This window comes from Triticum dicoccoides, chromosome 4B, assembly GCF_002162155.2.
Source record: "Triticum dicoccoides isolate Atlit2015 ecotype Zavitan chromosome 4B, WEW_v2.0, whole genome shotgun sequence".
NCBI lineage: Eukaryota > Viridiplantae > Streptophyta > Magnoliopsida > Poales > Poaceae > Triticum > Triticum dicoccoides.
The window spans coordinates 666,084,585-666,100,003 of NC_041387.1; the positions used below are offsets into that span (position 1 = coordinate 666,084,585).

General features: G+C 44.5%; 1 protein-coding gene and 2 pseudogenes across 1 annotated transcript; all 3 read right to left on the bottom strand.

The window, feature by feature from the left end:
* Positions 1 to 2,714: 2,714 nt before the first annotated feature.
* Positions 2,715 to 3,038, bottom strand: LOC119293033 (annotated as a pseudogene).
* Positions 3,039 to 7,836: 4,798 nt separating this feature from the next.
* On the bottom strand, positions 7,837 to 8,608 carry LOC119294264 (cortical cell-delineating protein-like). The gene has a single exon (XM_037572480.1). It carries the CDS (start codon positions 8,537 to 8,539, stop codon positions 8,102 to 8,104), a length of 438 nt encoding a protein of 145 aa, XP_037428377.1. The 5' UTR covers positions 8,540 to 8,608; the 3' UTR covers positions 7,837 to 8,101.
* Positions 8,609 to 12,933: 4,325 nt separating this feature from the next.
* Positions 12,934 to 13,257, bottom strand: LOC119293034 (annotated as a pseudogene).
* Positions 13,258 to 15,419: the final 2,162 nt, after the last annotated feature.

Below are 15,419 nucleotides of genomic sequence, written 5' to 3' on the forward strand. Positions count from 1 at the left end.
CTCTATCATATCTCATTTTCGCAAGTGGCCGTGAAGGGATTGACAACCCCTTTATTGCGTTGGTTGCGAGTTCTTTGTTTGTTTGTGTAGGTGTGTGGGACTTTTGAGGAGCCTCCTACTGGATTGATACCTTGGTTCTCAAAAACTGAGAGAAATACTTACGCTACTCTGCTGCATCACCCTTTCCTCTTAAAGGAAAACCAACTCAAGCTCAAGACATAGCAAGAAGGATTTCTGGCACCGTTGCCGGGCAGGTCTTCGCTCAAGTCAAGACATACCAAGTACCCATCACAAACTCATCTCCCTCGCATTTACATTATTTGCCATTTGCCTCTCGTTTTCCTCTTCCCCACTTCACCCTTGCCATTTTATTCGCCATCTCTTTCCCAATCTTCTCCTCTCTTTTCGCTTGTCTTTTTCCGTTTGCTCGTGTGTTGGTTCGTTTACCTTGTCGTTATGGCTATTTCCTTATCCACTCCTATGTCTCCCGAGTTTGAAGTTCTTCACTTCAAGCAAAGGCAAGGAGAAAACTTAAAAGATGCTTGGTATAGGTTGATCGAATCTTATCGCAAGTGCACCCTAGAGGTGAACTTTAGAATTCTTCTTCGCAATTTTTATGTTGGGCTAAATATGACGCATAGACAACTCTTGGATTGCATTGCCAAGGGAAATTTTATTGAAATTGATCCCAGTATTGCTCATGAAATTATAGAGGGAATAGTGGCAACACTACCTCAAAAGGGAGGATCTCATCCTACCCATGAAGAAAGACAAGTGTTTGGAAAATTTTGCGAAGTAACAAAAATTTTACAAAAGTCTCTTGAGCGTCTTAAAAGTGTTAGCGGAAATCTTCACCATATGAATATGTTGATTACTCTTTGCAATAAGCGGTTGGATTCTTTAGATCTAAAGATTTCTGAGTATGAAGGGAAACGGAAAGAACCTCCCGGATTTGAGCATGACTCCGCTAAAAAACTGAAAATTAAGGATGACACTACTTAGATCTATCTTCGCTTTTATGCCTAGCTAGGGGCGTTAAACGATAGCGCTAGTTGGGAGGCAACCCAATTTTGTTTGTGTTTTTTTGTTTTTGTTCCTGTTTAGTAATAAATTTTGCATCTACCTTCTGTTTAGATGTGTTTTTATCTTTTAATTAGTGTTTGTGCCAAGTAGAACCTATAGGATAACCTTTGGTGATAGTTAATTTGATTCTGCTGAAAAACAGAAACTTTGCGCGCACGAATTTAATTTTGTTAAATCATGGAAGCGTGCTTTTGTGTTGATTATTTTTGCTGCTGATCAATAAACAAATTATCCAGGACTTCCTATTTTGATAGGATTTTTAGAGTTCCAGAAGTTTGCGTTACTTACAGATTGCTACAGACTGTTCTGTTTTTGACAGATTCTGTTTTTCGTGTGTTCTTTGCTTATTTTGATGCATCTATGGCTAGTAAAATAGTTTATAAATCATAGAAAAGTTGGAATACAGTAGGTTTAACACCAAAATAAATAAAGAATAAGTTCATTACAGTACCTTATGTGGTGGTTTTGTTTTCTTTCACTAACGGAGCTTATAAGATTTCCTGTTGAGTTTTGTGTTGTGAAGTTTTCAAGTTTTGGGTAAAGCTTTTATGGACTATGGAATAAGGAGTGGCAAGAGGCTAAGCTTGGGGATGCCCATGGCACCCCAAGATATTCAAGAATAGCCAAAAGCCTAAACTTGGGGATGCCCCGGGAAGGCATCCCCTCTTTCGTCTTTGTTTATTGGTAACTTTACTTGGAGCTATATTTTTATTCACCACATGATATGTGTTTTGCTTGGAGCGTCATGTATTATATTAGCCTTTTCTTTTTAGTTTACCACAATAATCCGTGCTGTACACACCTTTTGGGAGATGCATACTTGATTAGAATTTTGCTAGAATACTCTATGTGCTTCACTTATATCTTTTGAGCTTGATAGTTTTTGCTCTAGTGCTTCACTTATATCTTTTAGAGCACGGCGGTGGCTTATTTTTATAGAATTTGCTAGTCTCTCATGCTTCACTTATATTATTTTGAGAGTCTTTTTGAACAGCATGGTATTTGCTATGGTAATAAATTTAGAGTTGACTTTGATCTAGGTGCATGTACTCCATCCCTTTCATAATATAGTGTGTACAGATTTTCTAAAACTCAAAGATTGCAAACTTTGAGCAAGTTTATAGAGAAAAATATTTATATCTACCATACTAAATATATAAAATATGAAACTAAATCTTATGACGATTCTAATGATATATGTTTGGCATTCCAGATGTAAATATGTTTCCTAGTTTGTGAGGTTTGACTTGTCAAAAAGTTATATGCCTCTTTGATCTTAAACATAAGAATGCTGGTTTTATATTATGGAACGGAGGGAGTATATGTTTTAGGAGTGGGTTATGACGCAGCAGAATAAGTATAACACACAGATCGAGTTAACACTACTTCAACATATTTCAGATGATACAAGCTAGGGGCATATAGCCGGTTCAGTAATTCACATGATGATACAAACCGCCGATTACGTGGGTCATTTATTTGGACACCACAACATGACACACTTTCGAAGTGATCACTGCATGCATGCATAACCCGAATGCATGACACCGAACTTAGACATGCATGAGCCATATAGATGAACTGAAATACAAACTTAAGGAGTAGTATATACTTAGGAAGGTGCATGCATGTCATGTGTATACATCATCGACATGGACGTTGAGGTTGATGACACCGAGGACCTTGGCCCTGATGGTGGTGCAGAGGCACACCGTGGCGTCCAGGTCGGCCAGCAGAGGGCATCAGGGCTCGCTGGGCGGCATGCCGAGCCCGAGCTTTAGCAGGTTCAGCACGTTGGCACACACGCCCAGCTTCAGTGTGTCGATCGGGCACGAGCCGTTGGTCGTCGACGGTGGCGGCGGGGTCGGGCAGTGGGGTCCGCAACCGCTGTGCGCAGCGGCGACCATCCGGTTCAGACCGAGGTGCAGGAGGAAGAGCTTGGTCGATGGCGCCATGGCGAAAGCTTTGGTCGAGAGGAAGCAAGGCTTACAATAGATAGCAAGGGTTTGTAGGTGTTTTGGGTTTGTGTGTTTGTAGATGGCCCGGTTGCACATACATGCATGCAAGTGTGTTGATCCCATGATCTATCGTTCATACATGCATCAAGTTTCATTCTACAGTAAACTAAAATAAAATCCATCTACGTACATATACCCATACCCTTATTGATGCCCTCAATCTCTGTGCGCTAACCAATAAAATGTTTAGAGCGAGATATACGCCGGCGACTTTCAATACTTGATGGGCATGCGTATTTTCAAACAAGCTCTAGTTGAAGATATGCGCTGAAGATATGTTGTGTGACGACTTTCCTGCCATGCACATGCATGCTGTAGTTGCTACTTAGGTTGATACCATGCATGGGAACGTATAGCAGATGCATATTCATTGGAGAGCAGGAAAAGTCAACTATAAATGTTCCATAGCTAGCTTTAGCTCATACATGCATAGTCGTTGGTGTGGACACGTATCCAGGCCGGCACTGGTTTTTGTATAGAAAAATGTTCAACATGTATTTGGCATTTCGAATAAATGTTCATCATGTATTTAAAAAATTCAATGTGTATAAAAAAAAGATCATCGTGTATACTAAAACAGTTCAATGTGTAGTAAAAAAAAGTAGACATGTATTTTTTTAAAGTCAAAAGAAAAACTGATAAAGAAATATGGAAAAGGAAAAAACATCGTGGAATCGTCCCAAAACTGAAAAAAATGATAGAAGGTTTCATGAACCCGTCCATAGATGCTTCAAAAAACCACAAAACCTCTAACTAACACAATTATTTGGCCAGTCCACCATGTCGATCTTCATAGGCGAGCACAAGTTATGTCTCAAAATAAGAACTTTTAGTATTTGCAGTAGGAGAGCCCTAGGAGCAGATGGACTCATGGCCTAGCATTGTAGTCATCATTTCCTGGCGCAATCGGATGTACATGAAGGCCAAGGCCTAGTGCCCCAGCTGGCACTAGTGCCATACAACTGACACATTCCCTGTAAAAACGGTATTACCCAAGTTATCATTGAGGTACTACTTCTCCATCAGTAGTCATGCCACAAGACTATCCAGATTCTGGAATGTGCACGCTTGCTTGGCTAGAAGAGCCTGATTATAAGTTCTCATGTCTCTAAAACCCATGCCTCCCATAGTTTTTGGAAGGAAGCAAGCTAGCCCTTCTTTCCTTTAACCTCCCCCACTCCCCACATGTAGGATCTTAGCCTGCACAAAACCTTGCAAGCAATGGAAAGCGCTGCAACACGATGATGTCACTGTGACTTGTGAGACCCTGGCATGCCATGCAAAGAGTGTCAAATCCCAAAATATTTTGATGCAAATGCTTCCATAATGACGGTGGGAACTCTATGATGGCCCTAGTATTTCCTTTGTTGAGTATATGGGCAGTTCTTCCATTTTAAGTGCATGCAATCTTGGTCTCCAGACGTGTTAGAATAGCGCATCAGGGGCAAAGTCGTCTTCATATAGATCAACATGCCCATATGACTAGCGCCGATTCAACGCTTAATATCCCAACATGAAGTTGAGAACATGCTCCTCTACACGCTTTATTTCTTCAAGAATCGCCATCATCGCCTCCGTTTGATACCCATCTTCCTCATCTAATGAAGGAAAATCCATGAATTCAACCTAGAAGTACACCTCATCAGAATCCACTGTGTTTGAGTCAAAGAAAAAAAACACAACGCCAAGTAATTTCATTTTGGCATTTGACCGACTAGTTGTCGTGCACGGCCTCCGCAATGGATGCTGACGACAGTGGCGGAGGGGTACACGTGCTATGGCCGAATCTAGCGGACTGCGGTGGCGGCATAGGCCTAAGGGAGCAAACACATGGGTAGAGCGGTACAAGTCTGTCAAGGCATGGTCAGTGTCGGGTGGTGGGCTACTGGGGCGACGCCATTGTCCAAGATTAAAAACCAAATACTCATACTTCAAGGGTTATATGCATCCCTAGTTGGTGCAGAGGCCAGGGAAGTGAAATTCTCCCCCAATTTAATGACCTTCCGTGTGTTCATTAGGCATGAATTTCTTATATTGATCTGCCCCCATGTCGCCCCCGTTAGGCGACTCGGGCAATACCCAACAAACCTAGCCGCCGGGGGTGGCGGAGGATTTCCTCTCTCCTGCGTCTCAGGGGTGGTGCAACGCTACTAGGCGTGAGGTGGCGCGGGCGATCTAGTTTTTGCGACGCCCCGAAGATGGCTGGAGCAGGTGGCGGCAATGGCCGACCCTCCCTCAGGCGGCGGCTATAGGGCGGCGGGCGCAGCAGCAGGCTCTTTCGGGCGGCAGCAGCGGCTGCAGTCGGAAGTGGTGGCTGGCTTGGCTGCGGTGGTGCGCAATCTGCATTCGGATCAGGGGCGGTGGCATGGAGGGCCTGGTGGTCTCGGTGGTGGCACCACCGGTCAGATCTGGTCTGGCCGGTGCAGCCAGCGATGGTTCTCATCTCTTTCATCGGAGGTGGTCAGTCTGAGGCTGGGTGTTCGGATCTCGGGATCCGTCATCTAGTTCCAGCTGTGAGTCGGGGAGAATAGTTGCCGGTGAAAACCGAGCCGATGGCGGCATTCTGTGTCGTTACCTTAATGAAGGCATCATTGGGGTAACTACTGTCAACCCACTCGTGTTGCTCCGGGGGAAACCCTTGGATCTGGTCTTTCAGATTCGACGATGGCGGCACTGTGGTGTGGTTTCTCTTGATGGAGCATCGTTTGTGGAGCAGCGCTGGAAGACAGAGGCATGCAGAGGAGTGGGTTCGTCTTGCAAGAAGCTTCGGTGGAGATGTCAAGCCAAGCCTGGTCGATAGGTGCTACGCTTTGTCATGCCTGTTCGGTAAGTGCTATGCACGACAGATCTTCCAGAGACTTCAAGCTGTGTCGGCTGGTGGTACTTGGCAGCATGGTGCTGAGGTGTACCGGTGGCGACCGCGACGCGCTTAGCATTTCGCGCACAGGGAGGTGGTGCCGTTGGGCGCTGTGGTGGCGTCGACGGGTGGCCGGACTGGCAAGCATAATGCGGATCTCTTTCCCGAAGATGGGTCAGCGGGACGATGATGATGGCGCCTTCTAAACCGTATGTGTCATGATACGTTATGTGGATGGATCGATGATGACACTGATTTTAGATATAGGGAGTCAGAGCACCCACATTGTCGAGTTTGTAGGTGTGAGTGGTGGCGCCGGGTGGCTTGATGTAAGTTTTTGTCAGGCCTGTTTGAATAATTAATAAAGAAGGATGCATGCATCGATTGATGCAGAGGCCGGGAACTTTAACCTCCTTTTCAAAAAAAAAAAAAACAGATCAATTTAATACCACTCCCTCCGTTTAAAAATAGATGACTCAACTTTGTACTTACTTTAGTACAAAGTTACTACAAAGTTGGGTCATCTATTTTGGAACAGAGGGAGTACTACACAATAAATTCTGTAGTAATTTGTACCGTAAAAATTTCCTCTATTTTTGTCATGTATCTCTTATGTACCGAGGATATTGTGCAAGAGAGGACCCCAATTAAGGGGCTGGAGTCAGTATATATTGTAGATATTTGTCTCCAATATTTTTATTTCTGTAATTACAAACAAGTAAACCTTATAAATACATAAGAGTTCTATAATTAATAAATGAACAACTTTAAAACACAATATGCATGGGAAATGTTAATGTTGTATAATGAAAATACTATCATGAGATTTTTTGTAATTTTTTTAATATCGCGATCTGGTAAACTTGATTAACATATTCATATGAAAAACAACTATTGAGATTGTCCGTTGAAGGCCATACACATTCCTAAAAGATATCTACTTCCAAACGAGGTGAGCATATGATTTGGCAAAAAGGTATCTCGTCTGGTACTTGACATAAGTTTCGTATGAATTTAAAGGATAGACATTGTCCTTCGAAATTATTACATGGATAATAGTTACTTCGTCCAAAAGGGCTACGTGAGATATTTTTCTACATAATTTCCTTCTTTCAAACTTAGTAATCCCCATCGAAAGGATCCAAAAATTACATGCTAATAAAAATATATGATGCTCAAGATAAATAAATAAATAAGCATATGTTTGAAACACGCATTCGTATGTACCGATATATTTGGATCATATGATTGGTAGTTATTCATAAATTTAGATGTATGGGTACTCCAACCAGTTAATTGCTTCTTCCTTCAGGGATTTATCTAGCTAGACGATGCTAAATGACTTTCAATAGAACACTACATTCATGTGTGTTATAGAACACATTTGGAGTTAAAACAGGTATTGTGATGTTTGCGGGGCCAAATTTTACTTTATGGACACTATGAACGGTTTTAGCTTGACCTATTGCACGAGACCCAACTGTCAAAAGCGATCTGGTCAGCCTATTCTAGTTTAGCGTGAAATTGTGAAGTTAAAATTTGATTCAAATTATCACAATGACAAAATTTAGGTCAAAGTGTTGCAACATCACAGAGACCTGGTTCAAATAAATTTTACTCGCTTTACCCCGCAAAAGATTTATAGTTCAGTTTATCGATCCCATGATTACGTTATCCAAAGTATTGTTCCGTTTCGCAGATGCATGGTTCTTTGTGGTTCTGCTTAAGCTTAACAAAAAGAAAACCATGCCAAGCGAGTTGCTGCGGTTGGACCTCGCAAAAGCAAAGAATAGAGGCCATGATCAGATAGAAGACGTGGATCTGATCATAATTCATGCAATAATATGTGCATACAAGCTGGCAATATATCACGGGTTCAGTTAACACAAGTTGAATCATTTTATTCCACGTACGTGTACAAGTATGTATATCATTTTACAAATATGCAAACCATGCATTTAGATGATATCATATCGAAATGCAGTGATCAACGAGAGTATCTTATAAATGACGAGTGTGATGACGACCAACTGGAAGAGGAAACAAAATATGTAACTGCATGCGTATGACATGCAAACCAGTGACGAGTGTGACCACGACGATGCATGGTTTGTGATGCATCGATCGATGGATGATGGGTGGATCAGCTGGGGCAGGTGAAGTCGGCGGGGCAAGTCTTGCCGCACTGGTTGAGGAGGAGCACGAGGTCGACAGGGACGTTGAGCTTGATGCCGAGGACGTTGGCGTTGATGGCGGTGCAGAGACAGACGGCGGCGTCGAGGTCGGCAAGCCCGCTCAGCAGGGGGCAGCAGTCCTCGCTTGCCGGCACGCCGAGGTTGAGCTTTAGCAGGTTCAGTACGTTGGCGCACGCCTTCAGCTTCAGCGTGTTGATCGAGCAGGTGCCGCTGCCGCCTCCGGTCGTCGGCGGGGTTGGGACTGGGATGACGGGCGGGGGCATGGCCATCGGCGGGGTTGGCACTGGGATGGCCGGTGTGTTGCCGCAGTACGACCCGCAGCCATGCGCGGCTGCCATGAGGACCAGGTTCAGGGCGAGGAAGAGGGCGACCTTGGAGGGCGCCATTGCTATGCTGATGAAACAAGTAGCCAGCAAGAGTGTACTGGGTTGTGGCTGAGCTAGGTGGGCTTGCTAGCTTGTGATGCTTTTCTTTGGTTGCTTGGGGTGGTATTTATAGGCCGGGATGTAGTGTGCATTTGTGCAACAAGTGCAAGCACGTCATGATATATCGAGTTTGACTCTTGCCGTAATTTGCGAAAAATATATACGACCACTAGTGTGCCATTATTGGAGCTTAACTTGTTTGCTAACGAGCAAAACCCTTAGACCTGCGCCATGAGATATGTTTGATGGGTTTGCAAATTTAGCTGTAATCTTGAGGGCATACATAGGATAGGACAAAGGAATATATATGCATGGCAGCGCTACGAGCTGGCACATAACCTGATCTTCAGGGTCACGGGAGGAAAATATAGGAGATTACATGTGGCCATGCATGCACATGCAAGCTACTACCAGCGCAGAGATGTCTAGTATACGTTTCGTACTTTGGTTTATTATATACTGGCTCGTTGGCATGGACACATACGCTACAACTAGCTGTCTAATTATTAGTTAATTGTCCCCTCTGGGCAGTGGTTGTGCTGGCAAATAATTTCAATATTGACAAGGGAATTACACTGCTGTAGTAGCTAGTTTACAATATCGCTGCAAAAAAAAACTAGCTTACAATATTTATGTGATAGAGCTAGGCCGCTGTGTGAACAAGTGCGCATGAAGAAATTACTAATTTTCTATTTTTCAATTATCTATAATATATTTATATTTCACTTGTCTTTCAATCTTCGGATCAACACCTACACTTATCGTAGTTTCTGGAAAATCGCGCACTCTCAGTACTAAACTTTTATGTTAGGTAATAGTATGCCATTTTAGGTAATCAATACCTTAAAGTATTACAAAACTTGAGATTTACTAAAAGTGAAATCATATGCTCTCTATCCACGGAAATGTTGTATTACGTTGTTGAGCTTCTAGTCTAGGTAAAATAACTGAGTGTACTATTTGTTGTATGCAAAGATCCACACTGCGTTTAGTCTGTAGCAAACTGATTAATTACTAGTTTATGCAAGGATGAATATGTAGCTCATGAATTTCTAGTGTATGCAAGGTTGAATGAGTCATCCTATTAAACGTTATATGTGAAGGAAGAAGGATAGTGGGCATTGCGCCTTGGCAGATCTATTTTTTTCCTGGGGAAGCCTTGACAGATACTTAATGCTTAATAGTGCAGCATATCTACTAATATTTTATTTGTGGAAAGTATGTTTTTTATTTAATATGTTTCAGAAACAGATGTTAATGTTAGTTTGAAAGTGAGCCTTAGTTGAGCTGAGCACGTGGCCGATTAATGCAAATTAAATGTGAAGAAAGTAAAACATAAAAAAAGAGAAATTTTTAAAAGGACAAAATAAGACAAAGGAAAACACGAAAAATGGCACCCAAACATCATACACATATTGCGCCCTTCGGGCAGTACATCCGCTATCCTTCACATGAAGTCGTAGAAACTAAAGAACAACCTAATTTTAAACGAACATGTTTGAGCAGGGAAAGGGGTTGCGCAAGACAACCAGGATAATAAAGGACTTTTTACTTTACTCGGGGGAAATCTGCAAGACTTACATTCTCTTTGTTTTCTCCCCTTGGATGCATTCCGATCTTCTTCCAACATTAGACTGGGATTTTATCACTTCTTCCTGCCTTGTAGCCACAACAATTATATATATTACAAAAATAACAATGATTTTAGAGTAGGATTTTCCATGATGATTTTTTTACATGCATTCAGGCAAGAATACCAATATTATTTTGTAGATAATTAATGAATGCCCAGCCTAAGTCGTGGAGGCCAATGTAAAATTGCAATCCCACGCATCATCTAAAACCGGCCAAGTGGTGAGCTCAACTCAAGATCACTTTCGGCCCACTTCATCTAGCAATTTGAATTGCACAAACCAGTTTGACCCATACACAAGAAGGAAAAGGCGCTATGTGATACAATAGAACACTCTCCTGCCTAAGATCGCACCAAGACATAACCAGATTCCACTTCTTTTGCAATGACTTTGATGCAAAATAATGAAACTCTAAACATTTACTATTCTTCGAGAAGTTCTGGGTCCGTAACTGCATGTAAGGATATATAAGATGAACTGCCCGGCCGATAGAAAGATCGCAGCTCCATGATGTCGTATTACAGCTCCATTGTCATATATCCGCACGCCGTTGGCGATAAAGCTATTGCCAATACTAAATTAATTCATCCTTGATCCGAGTTATTTGTTTTTCTCTTCCTATGATCCATATAAAACTTAGAGTTGACTTTGATCTAGGTGCATGTACTCCATCCCTTTCATAATATAGTGTGTATAGATTTTCTAAAACTCAAAGATTGCAAACTTTTAGCAAGTTTATAGAGAACTATTTATATATACCATACCAAATATATAAAATATGAAACTAAATCTTACGACGAATCTAATGATATATGTTGGCATTCCAGATGTAAATATGTTTCCTAGTTTGTGAGATTTGACTTGTCAAAAAGTTATATGCCTCTTTGATCTTAAACATAAGAATGCTGGTTTTATATTATGGAACGGAGGGAGTATATGTTTTAGGAGTGGATTATGACGCATCAGAATATGTATAACACACAGATCGAGTTAACACTACTCCAACGACGCACGCTTCTACCCCGCAGCCCCCGCGTCGTCCGCTCGGGCGACTCGGGAGGCGACTAGGGTTTCCGCCCAGCGTCGCCACCCCTCACCTTCGTCCCCCTCATCGCCACCCGAGGTGGCCGCCGGCAAGCCTGCGCAGTCGCCGGTGACGGTGGCGGCGAGGCCCTGCTCGCTCTGTTCCTGACGGAGGACTCCGGATCTGGGGCGGCGGCCCTTGGCGCGGCAGCAGCGTCCGTGGGTGGTCCTGGCCGGCGTTCCCGACCACGCGGGTGGTGGGACGGTGGCGGGCGATGGCTGCGGCGTGGGATCCCCCTCTTCGCCAGATCTAAGGTTTGACTCCCCTTCCCTTCAGCTCCCTCATCCCCGCCGGTTCCAGCAGCTTCGGTCACCGGAACGGTGTGGATGGGTGCCCGGTAGTGTGGTTTTGGATCGTGGGAAACCATTGGTCGGCTGGTCCGGCCCGGTGGCTGCGACGTTCTTGGGCGCCGCCCTTCCTCCTTGGAGGTGCAGCTGAGGTCCCAACCCCATCCACCCCCGTTCCCCTCCCGTGTAAAAGCCCAAAATCCTTCTTGGATTGGGCGGTGACGGCACGCTGCGCGTCGTGTCCTCCTTGGAGGCGCCGCCTGGGGAGCGTGCGTTCGGGTGAGGGGCAGCAAAGGTGGAGTTTTGGGCGGATCTGGGTATCAGGTGGCTGTGGTTGGTCTGGCTCGCAGGGAAGTATGTCCCTGCTCCCCTCAAGTGTGGTGCTCCTTGGCGGTGGCGTGTTTGGCTCAGCTCCGGCGGTACGACGTCTGCGATCCGGCGGTAGGGGATAGGGTTCCTCTTCCTGGTAGTAGCAGCTCGTCCCTGGCCGTGGACGCCCGGTGTTTCTCTTCAGCTGCCGACGACTCTTGCTCCTCGTCGTTCTGCAGCCTCTCCTGATGTCCTTGCTACTCGTTCTTCAGTGGCTCCTCCCGGTGGCTTTCCCGCTGTTTTTAGGTGTCCTAGGTTGCATCGGTGTGTCAGATGAGGTGTGCTCATGTTCTAGGCGGTTGTGCTCTGTGCCTGTTCCAGGACTCGAGGTCGGCATCTCTCCTGCTTTAGGGTGAGCGTCTCTCATGTCCGTCGGCGGCGCCTTTCGATCCAAGGCGAGAGGGTAGGGTCCCTCTACGGTGAGAGCGAAGGAAGAAGCTTGGATTCCTCCATCCTTGGACTTGGTCATGTCCATAACTCCACTATGTTTCTGCAGATCCTCGTTGTGCTCATGCTGCTCGCAACTCTTGGTTCTTGTTTGCTGCGGTCGGCGGCATGTACTAGCTTGGGCTTCCTCTTCTTTATGTTTTGAGCTAGTATTCTTCGTTGAGTTGTAAGCCTCCTAGGGTGCTCCCTTGTATCGTTCGGCCGATGTGCTTGTTGTTGTGTTGTAATTCCTGGCCGGTTGATGGCTTTGTTAATTCAAAGCCGGGCTCATCGCGAGCCTTCGTTCTAAAAAAACATATTTCAGATGATACAAGCTAGGGGCATATAGCCGGTTCAGTATTTCACATGATGATACAAACCGCCGATTATGTGGGTCATTTATTTGGACACCACAACATGACACACTTTCAAAGTGATCACTGCATGCATGCATAACGCGAATGCATGACACCGAACTTAGACATGCATGAGCCATATAGATGAACTGAAACACAAACTGAAGGAGTAGTATATACTTAGGAAGGTGCATGCATGTCATGTGTATACATCATCGATATGGATCTTGAGGTTGATGACACCGAGGACCTTGGCCCTGATGGTGGTGCAGAGGCACACCGTGGCGTCCAGGTCGGCCAGCAGCGGGCATCAGGGCTCGCTGGGCGGCATGCCGAGCCCGAGCTTTAGCAGGTTCAGCACGTTGTCACACACGCCCAGCTTCAGCGTGTCGATCGGGCACGAGCCGTTGGTCGTCGACGGTGGCGGCGGGGTCGGGCAGTGGGGTCCGCAACCGCTGTGCGCAGCGGCGACCATCAGGTTCAGACCGAGGAGCAGGAGGAAGAGCTTGGTCGATGGCGCCATGGCGAAAGCTTTGGTCGAGAGGAAGCAAGGCTTACAATAGATAGCAAGGGTTTGTAGGTGTTTTGGGTTTGTGTGTTTGTAGATGGCCCGGTTGCACATACATGCATGCAAGTGTGTTGATCCCATGATCTATCGTTCATACATGCATCAAGTTTCATTCTACAACTTAACTTAAACTAAAATAAAATCCATCTACTTACGTGTACCCTTACCCTTATTGATGCCCTCAATCTCTGTGCGCTAACCAATAAAATGTTTAGAGCGAGATATACGCCCGGCGACTTTCAATACATGATGGGCATGCGTATTTTCAAACAAACTCTAGTTGAAGATATGCGCTGAAGATATGTTGTGTAACGACTTTCATGCCATGCACATGCATGCTGTAGTTGCTACTTAGTTTGATACCATGCATGGGCACGTATAGAAGATGCATATTCATTGGAGAGCAGGATAAGTCAACTACAAATTTTCCATAGCTAGCTTTAGCTTATACATGCATAGTCGTTGGTGTGGACACGTATCCAGGCCGACACTGGTTTTTGTATAGAAAAATGTTCAACATGTATTTGGCATTTCGAATAAATGTTCATCATGTATTTAAAAAATTCAATGTGTATCCAAAAAAAAAGATCATCATGTATACTGAAACAGTTCAATGTGTAGTAAAAAAAAAATTAGACATGTATTTTTTTGATGTCAAAAGAAAAACTGATAAAGAAATATGGAAAAGGGAAAAACATCGTGGAATCTTCCCAAAACTGAAAAAAATGATAGAAGGTTTCATGAACCGGTCCATAGATGCTTCAAAAAACCACAAAACCTCTAACTAACACAATTATTTGGCCAGTCCACCATGTCGATCTTCATAGGCGAGCACAAGTTATGTCTCAAAATAAGAAGTTTTTAGTATTTGCAGTAGGAGAGCCCCAGGAGCAGATAGACTCATGGCCTAGCATTGTAGTCGTCATTTCCTGGCGCAATGGGATGTACATGAAGGCCAAGGCCTAGTGCCCCAGCTGGCACTAGTGCCATACAACTGACACATTCCCTGTAAAAACGGTATCACCCAAGTTATCATTGAGGTACTACTTCTCCATCAGTAGTCGTGCCACAAGACTATCCAGATTCTGGAATGTGCACGCTTGCTTGGCTAGAAGAGCCTGATTATAAGTTCTCATGTCTCTAAAACCCATGCCTCCCATAGTTTTTGGAAGGAAGCAAGCTATGCCTTCTTTCCTTTAACCTCCCCCACTCCCCACATGTAGAATCTTAGCCTGCACAAAACCTTGCAAGCAATGGAGAGCGCTGCAACACGTTGATGTCACTGTGACTTGTGAGACCCTGGCATGCCATGCAAAGAGTGTCAAATCCCAAAATCTTTTGATGCAAATGCTTCAATAATGACGGTGGGAACTTTATGATGGCCCTAGTATTTCCTTTGTTGAGTATATGTGCAGTTCTTCCATTTTAAGTGCATGCAATCTTGGTCTCCAGACGTGTTAGAATAGCGCATCAGGGGCAAAGTCGTCTTCATACAGATCAACATGCCCATATGACTAGCGCCGATTCAGCGCTTAATATCCCAACATGAAGTTGAGAACATGCTCCTCCGCACGCTTTATTTCTTCAAGAATCGCCATCATCGCCTCCGTTTGATACCCATCTTCCTCATCTAGTAAAGGAAAATCCTTGAATTCAACCTAGAAGTACACCTCATCAGAATCCATTGTGTTTGAGTCAAAGAAAAAAAAATACAATGCCAAGTAATTTCGTTTTGGCATTTGACCGACTAGTTGTCGTGCACGGCCTCCGCAATGGATGCTGACGACAGGGGCGGAGGGGTACACGGGCTATGGCCGAATCTGGCGGACTGCGGTGGCGGCATAGGCCTAGGAGAGCAAACACATGGGTATAGCGGCAAAGGTCTGTCAAGGCATGTTTAGTGTCGGGTGCTGGGCTACTGGGGAGACACCATCGTGCAAGATTAAAAATCCAAATACTCAAACTTCAAGGGTTGTATGCATCCCTAGTTGTTGCAGAGGCCAGGGAAGTGAAATTCTCCCCCAATTTAATGACCTTCCACGTGTTCATTAGGCATGAATTTCTTATATTGATCTGCCCCCGCGTCGCCACCGTTAGGCGACTCGGGCAACACCCAA

What these genes read in the sequence shown, in the direction of transcription:
- LOC119294264 (XM_037572480.1), bottom strand. Translation starts at nt 8,539, where the DNA reads ATGGCGCCCTCCAAGGTCGCCCTCTTCCTCGCCCTGAACCTGGTCCTC.